This window comes from Echinops telfairi, unplaced genomic scaffold, assembly GCF_000313985.2.
Source record: "Echinops telfairi isolate 266 unplaced genomic scaffold, ASM31398v2 ScPeMD7_7421;HRSCAF=8459, whole genome shotgun sequence".
In the NCBI taxonomy this organism is placed as follows: Eukaryota; Metazoa; Chordata; class Mammalia; order Afrosoricida; family Tenrecidae; genus Echinops; species Echinops telfairi.
In genome coordinates, this window is record NW_022111321.1 from 17,555,595 (window position 1) to 17,569,283 (window position 13,689).

A 13,689-nucleotide genomic window follows, 5' to 3' on the forward strand; every position below is an offset into this window, starting at 1 on the left:
GCTGTACAATTGCGCCTACTGAACCCGTAGTGATTGTGGTAGGAGCTGACTTCTTCTGGCAGTATTGCACTGGGTAAATCTGCTGCAAAGGACTTCTTTAAAGTGTGGGAGAGCAAAGGTTTCATTTTGAAGACTAAAGCGTGCCTGATCAAAGTCAAGGTGTTTTCAATCGCCTCAGAAACATGCAAAAGTTGAACAGTGAACAAGGAAGACCTAAGAATTCATACCTTGGAATATATTTACAATGTTGGCAAAGGTTGTTGACTTTGCCACAGACTGCCAGGAGAGCAGACAACTCTGTCTTGGAGGGACAGGCAGAATGTTCTGCTCCTTAGAAGCAAGGGTGGTGAGTCTTCATCTTGGTTATAATTCCTGGTAAAATCGTCAAAAAAAGAGGAAGATCTTCAATGGGGCAGATGGACACAATGGCTGCAATAATGGATACAAGGATGGCAAAAGACAGAGCAGTGCTTCATTCTGCTGTATATAGATAGATAGGGTCACTGAGAGCTGGAACTGATTCAAAGGCACCTAAAACTGTAACCAGCCTTGACATAGGAGGATTATCCTGGATTATTTCAGTAATCCCAGAGTAATCACAGGACCAATATCAGTGAAAGGAGCAAGGCATGGGAATGAATTTCAGAATCATGTGATATGAAAAAGTCTTGGTAGGCCATCGTTGACTTTGGAAGTAGCAGAGTCCATGAGCATGTTGGTAGCCTCTCTAGGGGAAAATTGAATAAACCCTAGAGCCTTGTTATGGATTAAATTATGTTCCCCAAAACTTTATGCCGAAGTCATGATCACTATGACTTGTGGACATAACCTTGTTTTAAAATACTCTGAAGATATTATCAATGAAGGTAACATGAAGTCATACTAGAGTAAGGAGATTTCTAATCTTCCATTTAGGGTTTGCTGTAAAAGAGGAGAAACAGACACAAAGAGAAAGAAGAGCTATAAGACAACAGAATTATCTTGCAAACCACGGAAATCCTCAGAAAGAATCTCCCCCGAGAACCTTTGGAGAGAATATGTCCCTGCCAGCACTCTAACTCAGACTACCAACCTTCAGAACGGTGAAGCAGTAATTTTTTGTGAAACATTAAATTTTTGTTCTCATAAACTACCTCTGATACTGTGTTATGGTAACCCTAGGAAATGAATACATGCCCCCAGAAAGAGCACATTCTGATTGAAACCTTGATATTAACCCAATGAGACCATCTTGAATTTTTAAGCTTGCCAACCAAACTCGCTGCTACTGCAGTCAATTCTGAACTCATAGTGACCCGATAGGACAAAATAGAGCTACCCCTGTGGGTTTCTAAGACTGTAACTCTGCATGGGACAGAAAGCCTCATCTTCATCCTGAGACGCAGTTGAGAGTTTCGGACTGCTGACCTTGTGTTAGCAATCCAGTGTGGAACCACTGTACTCCCAGGGCTTCTTTTTAAGTCCTTCCTAGAGTTATAAAACAATCAATTTTTGTTTATTAGTAGAAAGAATTAAATTTATGCTTGACCTTTCAGTAGGGACTACAGAAGTCAGAATATAATGGAACGACATCTTTAAGTAGAATGCTAATAGAGATTTTTTATGTATGCTAATATTTTTTAACATTAAAAAAAATAAGAAATGTTTTCAGACAAATGAAAGCTGACAGAACATTTTTTCAAAAGAAACCTGCCCTAAAAGAAATACCATATATACTCGTGTATAAGCCTCGTTTTTCAGTACATTTTTAATGCGGTTTTTTTGGTAAACGTAGGTGCCTCGGAATATTTGGGTCAGCTTATACTCAAGTATATATGGTACTACGTTTTTCACATATAATGCTCCCACATAAATAATCCACATATACGTACAATGCATATAGGGAATAGGGAATTAATGTGTGAAGGCATTGTGTGGTTTGCAGAAGAGACATAATAGGCATGTGGTATTTGCTTTAAAATATGGTACTGTAGGGATTTCTCAAGGAACACCACAGAGCAGCAGAGAACTTCCAGAAGGAAAGAGGCTCTGGAAAGATAAATAAAGCTTGATAAATTAAATGAATATTGTTTAAAACAAAGACAATAATGTCTTTTGAAATTTAAAACAAAAGTATAAGCAAAACACACATCTGACAATGAAAACACAAGCAGAAAGGGGATAAATGTGGTCAACCCATTATGAGATTCTTACATTGATTCGGAAAGGATTAAAGCACTAATTTAAGGTAGTTGCTAATTAGTCAAGGATATTAGCTGTGGATAGGCTTGAGAAGTGTTCCAGAACACTTCATTGTGCTCACGTGGAAACTATACACCGACCAAGAGGCAGTTGTGCAAACCAAATAAGAGAATACTGTATGGTTTAAAATCAAGAACCATGTGTGTCAAGACTGTATCCTCTCGCCACACTTGTTCTACCGGTATGCTGAGCAAATAATCAGAGAATATATGGATTACAAGAAGAAGAATTAAGCATCAGGATTGAAAGATGGCTTATCAACAACTTTCGATGTGCAGATGACACACCCTTGCTTACTGAAAGTGAGGAGGACGTGAAGGGATTGCTGATGAAGATCAAGGACTGCAGCCTTCAGTACGATTACCACTCGATGTGAAGAAGACCAAAATCCTCACAACTGGACAATCGGGAACATCATGATGTATGGAAATAGATTGACAGTGTCAAGAATTTCGTCTTGCTTGGATCCACAATCAATGCTCATGGAAGTAGTAGTCAAAAATCAAATGACACACTGCATTGGGTAAATCCTCTGCACAAGCCCTCTCTGGAGTGCTGAAAAACAAGGATGTTACTTTAAGGACTAAGGTGCGCCTGACCCAAACCACAGTATTTTCAATCCCCTCATATGCATGTGCAAACTGGACATTGACTGAGGAAGACCGAATAAGAATTGGGGCATTTGAATTGTGGTGCTGGCGAAGAATACTGAAGTATCACGGACTGCCGAAAGAACAGACAAATCTTTCTTGGAAGAAGTATATCCAGAGTGCTCCTTAGAAGCAAGGATGGTGAGATTTTATCCCAGGTAGTTTGGACATGTCAGGAGAGACCAGTCCCTGGAAAAGGACATCAGGCTTGGTAAAGCAGCGAAAAAGAGGAAGGTTCTCCACAGAATGGATCAACACCTTGGCTCAAACCTTAGAACAATTGTAAGGCTGGTGCCAGTTTGAGCAGTGTTGTGTTCTGTCTTACACGGGGCCACTAGGAGTTGGAGCCGACTGGATGGTGGCCCCAACAAGCTGAAAAGTCTGTTGTAAATTCTAGGTTGGCCCGCCTTAAAAGAAGACGTAACAATACTGGTGGTTATCTGTCAGTAGGGCAAAACAGCCATCATTTAATCATGCTCATAATATTATGGGTTTCGAATTCTGGGCGGGCATAATGAGGAAGTCTGAGACTTTAGGGGGGTGACTTGACCCCCTGGGAATGGCTGGACTAGCTCAGGGAGCACTATGTGTTACGGATCAGCCCGGTTTCTTGGTTGTTTTTCCATGTAACGATGGCATTGTCATTTTCAGAAGTGGTAAGTGGGTTGAGATAGATGATACATTGATAATTGACCAATTATCAATCTCTGTAGGCAGCTTCTCTATGCGGTTAACTTGGAATTCCTCATAGTATGGCCACTTCATTGTAGTTCTGCTTCTTGCTGGCGTCACCTAGGTCAAGCATTTCAAGAAAAAGAGTGGAAGAAGCAAGGCTTCTTATGGCATAGATTCAGAGGTTTTAGAATCTCACTTGGACTACATAATCAATAAATATTCAGCAGAATGGATAACTCTAGGACCGGCTCATAAACTTGATTTCTGAGTCAAGAAATATGGTCTTTAGAGGTAAAAGCCAGATATGTAAGTTAACGATGTTTTCATTACTACTAGCCTTTATCAAAGGAACAGGGCCCAATCAGGAACGTGATAAATATTTGTGAAGCTAATAAAATACTTAATTGATGTTAACTTTTTTGGAAATTTTTTAAATGTCTACTTTTAAAGTGAAAAGTTGTTATGCAACTCGGTAAATATGCTTAAAACTATTGTATTGTACATTTTAAACCAGTAAAATGCATGGTATGTACATTATCTCTCAGTAAATGCTTTAAAGATGCTTTAAAATTCGGTGAACTCACAAGGAAACTTTTCCAGGCATGCTGAATGATTCTGGCAGCCAAATCTTGTTTCTCTGAAAAGTTTAATTCCTGTTGCAAACGCATTGGAAAATCCTAAAGGAAAACTAAACAAAAGGTCATTTTAATAAAATTAAAATTATTTTACATGTTTCATTATGAAAAGATCAATGTCTGTATAAATGAAATAATGAAAATTGTATTTGGTTTCAAAATAATAAAAATAATAAAAGTCACCCTTTATTAATCAACTAACCAGGGATTCCAGGAGAGAGAAAAAATGACAATCTGTTTACATAAACATTGTGTTTGCTGTGTGCCATCGAGTTTACTCCAAGTCCCTATAGAGCTATGATCCTTATAGGAGTTAAAAGCGTGGTTTTGAATCACCCACATTTCACTTGGCAGCCAAGCATTTAGCCATCATCCCACCAGGGCTCCTGTAAAGATCACGCCTCCTTAACTCTGTAAACGCAAACTCACTGCCATCAAGGCGATTCCAACCCATACTGACACATCAGACAACGTAGAACAACCCCCTGGGTTTTGGAGACAAGAACTCTTTAAGCAAATACTGAGTGAAACCAAGCCTGTCTGTTTCAAATTCCCCGACTTTCACCAACCCAATTCTAGGCCCTCAAGTAAACCTTAAAAAAAAAATGTATTGTACAATGTTTGTCATTTCATTTCTCAAATGTACAGCTCACTGATATCAATTACATTCATACGCTTTACAACTTTTACCCTTAATCTGGGTCACTTCCCATGATGGCATCATGTTTAGGAAGACCAGGATCAAACAGAAAAGCTGTCTATAGAGTATGTTATTTATAGGAAAAATGAAAACCCATTTAGATGTGTTCAGGACTTTATTTTCCTTCTATTATTTAAAACTATTTAAAAGCTTAGAGTTAAAAGTGTTTTCTTCCTAAATGTACACATGGTTGGGTTTTTAAGTTTGACATTTTTAACAACAGGGGAGGATATGCTCAATGCAAATAACGTCATTGCCTTTATTTATATAGAAGCCCTGGTGGCATCGCAGTTGCAGCCCATAATCCGCTCCTCAGAAAGGTTGCTTTCTGTCCCGGGACCCACAGGGCCCATTCTGCCCTATCTTTTTGGGTGGTTGTGAGTCAACATCAACTCAATGGCAGGCAGGTTTTTTAATTTTAATTTTTGATAGCTTGAATGACAGAAGAAGTAGGCAGCTTAAATAAGTCCTTGGGGGGTGTAAATTAAGTATAGGCAGAGTTGATACCAATTAGGTTCATACCTAAAATTCTCTCTCACACTTAGCTGTGTGATCTTGCATAAGATACTTAACTTATTCAAACTTTATATTCTTCATTTGTATAATATTTAGTACAATGAGTAGCCCATAGTAACCACTCAATAAACCATATCTTGGGTTTTGGTTTTATTATTAATGCAAACTAGTTTTGACAATAAAAATTACTTATGCACATTGTTTTAATGAAAAAATGGTATGATTGAGCATTTTAAGCACAAATTATTTTTTATTTATAGGTAATTATTAGCACAAATGAGGGTAAGAAATATTATGAGCTTAAATTTTTTTAAATTTTGAACAAAGGATAATATTTTGAGATAAGCTCTTTTCTGCGAACAAGTGGAAAACTAACAAAGTGTGGTTTATCTGCCCATTTCTTTTTTTGTTTTGTTTTGTTTTTATCTGCCCATTTCAAAAAGGCATTTCAGAAAAGAAAAAGAAAACATTAAAAATAAAATATTTTCCTTGTAAACAGTATGATAATTGATTTTAATATATTAGGACACTGTCATTTTATATATTAAGAGAGACAATGCAACATATGGATTTTCTATCTGACATTTATTATAACTTCAAAAAAATCAATCTTATCAAAGCTTCAATTTTAAAATGTGAGAAGAAATAGAACTTTTGGTCGGACTAGGCAAGATATGACAAAATACCCATTTATAAATTATCAAGGGCTCATGTGGGAGGGGGGAGCGGGGAGGGAGGGGAAAAATGAGGACCTAATGTCGGGGGTTTAAATGGAGAGAAAATGTTTTGAGAAACGATGTACAAATGCGCTTTACACAATTGATGTGTGTATGGATTGGGATAACAGTTGTATGAGCCCCTAATAAAATGTTAAAAAAAAAAAAAAAAAGAAATAGAACTTTTGTAATGATCTTGAATTTTTAAACATGGTGGATACCTCAATTAATTACCCTCATGTTCTTTTTTGCCAGTTAACAAGTGGATTATGGTTATTTTGGTTATTTATAAATAACCACAGAATCATGGCAATATTTAAACTGTATTGAGAAATATTGTTCCTTATTAACATATATATACTAGTTAAAAATAAAATTATTCACGTCAATCTCTAGATTTTTTACTTAAAATGTTTACATAAATAATACAGGAACACATTCTATAGTAAAAATTTCAACAAAAATAGAACTACATAGAATAAGCAGAGAAATCTTCCACTCCCCATTTTTTCTAGCCCAGTACCCTCTTCAAACATCAATAGATGTGTAAATCCTCCAGATTTCTACACATTTACACATATGAAAGTTCTATGTACACACACAACACACACAAGCACATACACATATATTTTACACACATACACAGAGGATGTTGGTTTATTTAATATCATCACTATACATATTTTTGTATGTTTACTTTAACAGTATGTGTTGGAGACCTTTTTCATGTTCACACAGATCTTTTTCATTCTCTTTAGAGTTACATTTTTCTGAAGTATAAAGATGTCATAATTAATGTAGAAGAAAACCTCGAGGTAAAGTTTCAGGATCTTGAATTTGGTTGACTAGCCTTAGATATGACACCAAGATCACCAACAATGTCAGACAAAATAGATGGATTTCATCAACATGAAGGATGTTTTATATAAAAGGCCATTCATTATCAAAAAGCATTATAAAAAAACCTATAGAATGTTCCTTAGACTTAAAGAACATAGAAAAGGACCGCAATTTGAGTCCCTTGAGGATGCCACACTGTTGTTTTGGTGTGGTGTAAATCAAATCACATAGGGTTTGCTAGGGAATAATTCACTTCCCTGCCATTAGGGTTATTCCTGCTCAGAGTGACCCTCCAGGGCAGGGTAGAACTGTAACACTTTATAGGAGTAGAAAGCTGCATGTTTCTCCCTTGGAGCAGCTAGTGGTTTCAAACTGCTGACCCTGAGGATAGCAGCCCAATGGTGTAACCTCTATGCACCAGGGCTCCCTGTGGAAGAGTTAGAGCTATGGAAACATTGCCTTGGGGAAATGTATTGAACTAGATGGGGGATATGTGGAGATACAATATCTTCTCATTTTGACATTGAAAGGTAGCTACGATTTTGTATCAATACTTTTGACTTCCCCTCAAATGACCCATCAATTGCATGTGTAGGTATATACCCATGAGAGATAAAAGCAGATACTTGTACGCCAATGTTCACTGTAGCGTTATTCGCAATAGCGAAAAGGTTTAAACACAACCAAGTGTCCATCAATAGATGAATGATAAAATGTGGTGTAGATTTTCAATGGAATCTTCTTCAGCCATAAAGGGAAATTAAGTTTTGATACATGGTACAACATGGATGAGCCTTGAAAACATCACAGACACAAACCACAAAAATTGTATGATCGCACTTATATGAAATATTTATAATATGTAATATCTTTATGGATTTAGATAAGTATTAGTGAGAAGCTGCAGGGAGAGATGGAGAGGAGGGGAGAATGGGAGGTTATTGTTCAAGGAGCTCTGCGTTTCCGTTTAGTGTGATGGAAACATTTTGAAAAGAGTGGTGATGGTTGTATAACATAGTGAATATAATTAATGCCATTGAATTTTATTTAAATTCAGCTGGTTTCCTGTAATGTGAATAGTATCCTGAAGTTAAAGTCTATATTCCAATATCTGATGGACCCCATGCATATCAGATGCCACTTGTAAGGCTTTTAATATTGAGTAATTAAATTGATTTAGTTTTCTGTTTGGATTAGGCTTAGTGGGGTAGGAATTCGAGACTAGAGATATTTTTACTCCAAAACCAAGCTCATAGCAACCCTATAGGACAGAGTAAAACTACCCCTGTGAATTTCCAAGATTGCAACTCTTTACAGGAGTGGAAGGCCTCTTTTTTCTCCTTGGAAGCAGTTAGAGGTTTTGAACTGCTCACCTTGTGGTTAGCCCAACACCTAACCCACTATGACAATGGGCTCCTCAATATTTCACTAATATCAGATAAAATTTTAAAAGTGTTTAAATAAAAATTTATTGGATAAAATAATAAGTGACAAGATTAGACTAAAAAAATTCTGCATGCATGCCTCAGTATTATTTGAGCAGAAACATCAATGAAGAAGAATGAGCCTTTCCTATAACCCATGAATGAGTATGTTGGCAGACAGATCAGTCAGTGAGCAGATGCTGAGATAAAAATGTTGAATAAAAAGGCCATTCTGACTGCAGCTAACTAGAGGGGAAAGGCGTGGTTGTTAAAAACTGGGGTCAGGGGCAGATGGGAGAGTATCTAATGCCTCCACTGGAAAAGTGAGTATTTTGCTTTTAGTGTACTGGGAAGCTACTGGAGGGTTGGCCAGAAGAGGACTATGATTTGACTTGCATTTTACAATTATCACTCAGAAGAGGGACAAGAAAAAAGAAAGCCCATTTCATTTATTGCTGTGATCCACCAGGAATAATTACATAGTGGAAAAATTTAAGTTGCTTAGAGAAACAGCAAGAATGAGTATTAACAAAATAAATGTATCATGAATAGATAGAATTTGATTTGAAGAGTTTCACCTGAACATGTCACATGTAGGGAAAGAGCTCTGAGAGGGGACAGTGCAGGAAAAGATGTATAGGTCATTCTTAGGTTTATACCGAAAAGATGGGATCAAGGGAGAGGACAGACCACAGAGAGTCAACAAGGACATGCATGCACCCTAAAATAGCCTCTAGTCAGGCCCCAGAGCTCGTCCAAGCTGGCTGCACTCATTGGCTGCACTCAGGTCTTCCCCCAAAAGAGCCCAACCCCTAAGGCAGAACGACCTCAGCTCCACTGCTTAACTTGAATGTGACTCCTAGGAAAACACCTCCTTAAAGGCTAACGGTTTAATAGGACTCCGAAGGGCAGCTGGCCTGCCTGGGTCACTCTAACTTCATAATCCAGCAATATGAACTTCAGGAGAATCAAAATGATTTTGTCATTGCTCATACCAACGTACATATTAATATAAATCAAAAAAAGTATGATCCAACAATGAAGCCCCATTATTATAAATCCCATGATCATATCATTTGTGACCATTTGGATATAGAATGATTGGTAACTAGCTCCTCTCTCTGAAGCAGTCTAATATGAGTTGTTTAATTAGCATCAGAGTAACTCAATCTTATACTGTAAACCGTTAAATTTTAGGCATTGTTATGGCAGGAGGTTTTTTTTAATTGGGAAGATGAGGAGAGGGGTGAGTTTATGTATTTACATGTGGGTGCTGTGGTGATTTTGTATGTTGTACTGTGTGCCATCAAGTTGATCCCAACTCAGAGTGTCCCTACAGGACAGAGAACTGCCATATAGCAGGGTTCCCTGGAGAGAAATCTTAATAGAAGCAAAATGCCACGTCTTTTCTTCCCTGTAGCCACTGATATTGCTGGAAATCATCAGCTAATAGCTAAATTTAAAGGAAAATCAAAGGAACACATGGGAAGAGAAAAGTATATAGCCACTGCTGACATTCCCATGCTAATTTCAATCTAGCCTTTTTCTTCTCTTTCTAGAAAAGCAAAAAATAAACAAAGAAAGAAAGAAAACCAAGAATAAGTAAAAATGTGAGTCTAGACGTTCCTTGTTAAACTATGGAGGTAACAAACCCAAACAAACACAGGAATGGTGACAGTCAGAGCAGAGAACAGTCGGGGTATTTTAGCACCAATAGTCAAAGAAGGCCTCCTTGATAGAAAGACATCCCCCCCCTTATTTCCCATAATGCAAAGAAGACAATTAAAGAGAAATTGGGTAGAGTAGGGCTCCAGGGAAGAAGATAAATGTCCAGAGACAAGGATGAGCTGGGTTTGCACAAGTAAATGAAAGAGAGAAACGGTGTGACGGAGCTTAGTTAGAGAAAAGAGAGGGGAGAAAAGGTCAGAGAGGCAAGTAGAAACCAGATGACAATTATGCTGAAAATTGACCGGTGCAGTTTGGGTGGTGTACTGGAGTTGTCTTGTATTAATCTGACAGCATCAATGGTTAAATTTTTTTGTTTGTTTTTTGTTTTGTTTTTTTGTTTGTTTGTTGTTGTTTTTTGTTAAATTTTTAATAATCAGATTTTTAATCATAATCATTATTAAAATGATGGTAAATTATTAAACTGACAGGAAGTAAAATAAAGGTAATAAATGTTCAAAACTTTTATCTATTCATTTTTGTTACTATTATTTATATTGTACTATTATATATTTTCTTGAGGTTATCTTTTTTTTTTTTTTCTCTTTTTTAACATTTTATTAGGGGCTCATACAACTGTTATCCCAATCCATACACACATCAATTGTGTAAAGCGCATTTGTACATTGTTTCTCAAAACATTTTCTCTCCATTTAAACCCCCGACATTAGGTCCTCATTTTTCTCCTCCCTCCCCGCTCCCGCCCCCCCCACCCCAGGTTATCTTTTTATTGTAGGCTTTTTCAACTATTGGCATTTGGGGATATATATAAATAAATATAATTTTTCCCTGTATTTTGTAGGGTCTATTTCATGTGTTATAAGATGTTTAGCAAAATTTCTAGCCTCTGTTTACCTGGTGCCATTAGCATAGTTGTGGCCAACAAAAATGTTTCTAAACATTGTCAAGTATTCCCTGGGGGACAAATTTACCCCAGTGGAGAACCATTAGTCTATCATATGTGCATGGTGAAAATGCTTTTTGAAATGGTGTGCTACTGTGAATTTCTTTCCTACTTCTGAGGCTGAAAAATAATATTTACATTGTTGAAATTAACAAATGCTACAGGTCAGGATGTGATTGTCATGTTAAATAAGCAAACAAAAACTAAAGTCCCTGCCATCCAATGGATAGGGACTCAAAGCAACCCTGTAGGACAGAGTAGAACTGTCCCTGTGACTTGGTAAGACTTTAATTCTCTCAGGGAGCGGAAAGCTTCATCTTCCTCCCTTGGAGCTGCTGGTGATTTCCAATGAACTCCTGACTGGATTTATCAGCCCAGCACCACCCACTACTTAAATTACCACGGCTCTTTATACTTAAGAAAGTGATCTTCAAGGGCTCAAAACTGTATTATTAACAAATCAAATTCTTGGGGAACTACTAAGATCTATGTTTTCCAAGAAAGGGAACCATAGGAAATTGCTTCAAATTGCTTACGAGACAAGTGAATTCAGAATAGAAAACTCTCGATTAATCCAGATGAAGTTGCTAGTCACCTTGCTAAGTATGTTGCAGTAGGGTATGGAAAAAAATCAAGGAGGTTGGCTGAGGAATGGAAAAATTGAGACAGTGACTGCATCAACTCTTTGGAATATTGTAAAAGTGAAATGAGGTGATAGCTGGAGAGAAGGAATGAATTTGGGGGATTTTTCAAACATAAAATAGGAAAGCTATTAAGGTATGTTAAAATGGTGCTGGCATGATGTGTGGGAAACAGAAGGATTTCTCTCAAGCTGTCTCCCCCAAATATATGCCAGACTTAGCTGCTTGAGAATGACTATACACTTGGAGGTCATCAGGAGTAGATTAGGGGTCATTCTCCCAAAGAGCTATCAGCCATCTAGAGCAAGCAGACACCACTGTGTATCCCACAACAAGTAGAGCCCACTCCCTTCTGAAAAGGATAATAGTCTGTTTCCTTGTAGGAGACACCGGAGAGGTCAAACCCGCTCAAGGATGACCAAGGTTAGCTGCCATCATGAATCTAGGGTCCACCCATCTTGTCACATGTATACATACCCCTAGATCTTCCCATTCCTATGGGCACACCCCTAGCTCTTCCTCTTCCTGTTATGCTTATGTCTATCATACATTCCCTTCCTACAATATATATGCCTGTTGTACTGCCCCTTCCTGTGATGTGTGGTTACCTGTAACGATGTCCCCCTAAAGAGATAACGCTTGGTTAGCAATAAATAAAAAGCTCTCTCCGGCTCCTGGGGGCCGGGGAGCTTTCTCCGGTTCTCAGTCCTGAGGGCTCCCCTGCTCTCCCGGCCGGGTTCCCCCCACGTGGACCATTGAGTGGGGCTGAGGTGACAATGCTACCATGAATTGTGTCTGACTCCACTTATTCCAATCTCTCCTCTAATTCTCATGCTCTCTATTACTTTACTATAAGCTTTACTTATTATCGCTGTGCAATTACGCCTACCGGACCTATGATGATTTGTGGGGGGCCCTCCTCCCCACAATGATGCAGTTGGGGGGAAATTGCCGGTGCAAGAGGAGACATTGGGGGTTGAGCGTCTGGTAGTCATGGAGCACAACATAAATGGATATAGGGGCAGATTGCTGCCTAGAAAAGAAACGATATCCATTTCACAGGGTTCATTATAAGCTTCAAGTACATTAATCAACATATTACAAATTGTAATATATTTAAAAGTACGTATCAAAACACTGCAGGACTTTACTACACCCAGGGCCGACTTGCCGATGTAGACACACTCGTAAAAGCTTTGGCAAGCTTACTGACTACTATGAGAGGTACCTTACCAAATCAACATGATACATCACCGATCTACAAGCTGTCTTTAGATTCTCAGTTAGACTCAACTTTGAAACTGTAATTTGTTTTAAAATTGACTTGCAAGGAATGAAACCTATCTTGTCCTCCTATTAAAAAAGATCCTCTGGATATCTTTCAGTCTTAATTTCTCTCCTATTTACCCGTGCCACTTTATAACTCGAGAAAGAAAAGTAACTACTAACTCCTTTAAAAAAATGTTTCCCCCTTTTTCACCTCTAAATAATGAAGTGAAGGATGGAGAACCAAACAAAAACATGGTAAAAACACGAGCCGTTCTGAACGGAGGATAGGCAGTGAGCACCCCCAAGAAGAGGTCACATTCTCACCAGGAGGAGGATGCCCGGGGCAAAGAGATTCACGCCGGCGAGACTGTGAACGAGGCTGGAGGCTGGAGGCGGGGCCGGGGCGAGACCGTGAACGAGGCTGGAGGCGGGGCCGGGGCGGGGCGAGAGGGAGGGGCTTCAGGGGAAGAAGTCGGACTCCTTGCGGCACTAATCTCAGAAGAATGGGTTTGCAAGGCCCAGTGAGATTGGGCAGGATTTAACCAGTCACCAAGAAGGAGCAGGTGTGGTACCGGTTGAGAAGGCGCGAACTGTTCCTTTCACCGCTCGCCCCCTGCCTGGGGTCCGCTCGTTTCCTTGGTAACAACGGCGGGCGGAAGTTAGGTAACCACTTCCGTTCTGCTAGGGCGCCCCCTAAGCCCCGCCTTCTACTCTTGCATTCCAGCTTCACCCGGTTTCCCCTCCTTGTAGGGA

The 13,689-nt window shown here is 38.7% G+C and overlaps 1 protein-coding gene across 1 annotated transcript in view; it reads right to left on the reverse strand.

Moving 5' to 3' along the window:
* The window catches only part of CUNH11orf65 (chromosome unknown C11orf65 homolog), a 61,681-nt gene extending 48,339 nt beyond the window's left edge, over window positions 1–13,342 (reverse strand). Inside the window, exons 1-2 of the mRNA XM_045297763.1 lie at window positions 13,261–13,342; window positions 4,151–4,254 (exon numbers count right to left, since the gene is read on the reverse strand). Coding sequence (XP_045153698.1) covers window positions 4,151–4,234 — 84 coding nt within the window. The 5' untranslated portion in view covers window positions 4,235–4,254; window positions 13,261–13,342. The remainder of the gene's footprint in view (window positions 1–4,150; window positions 4,255–13,260) is intronic.
* Between the last annotated feature and the right edge of the window lie 347 nt (window positions 13,343–13,689).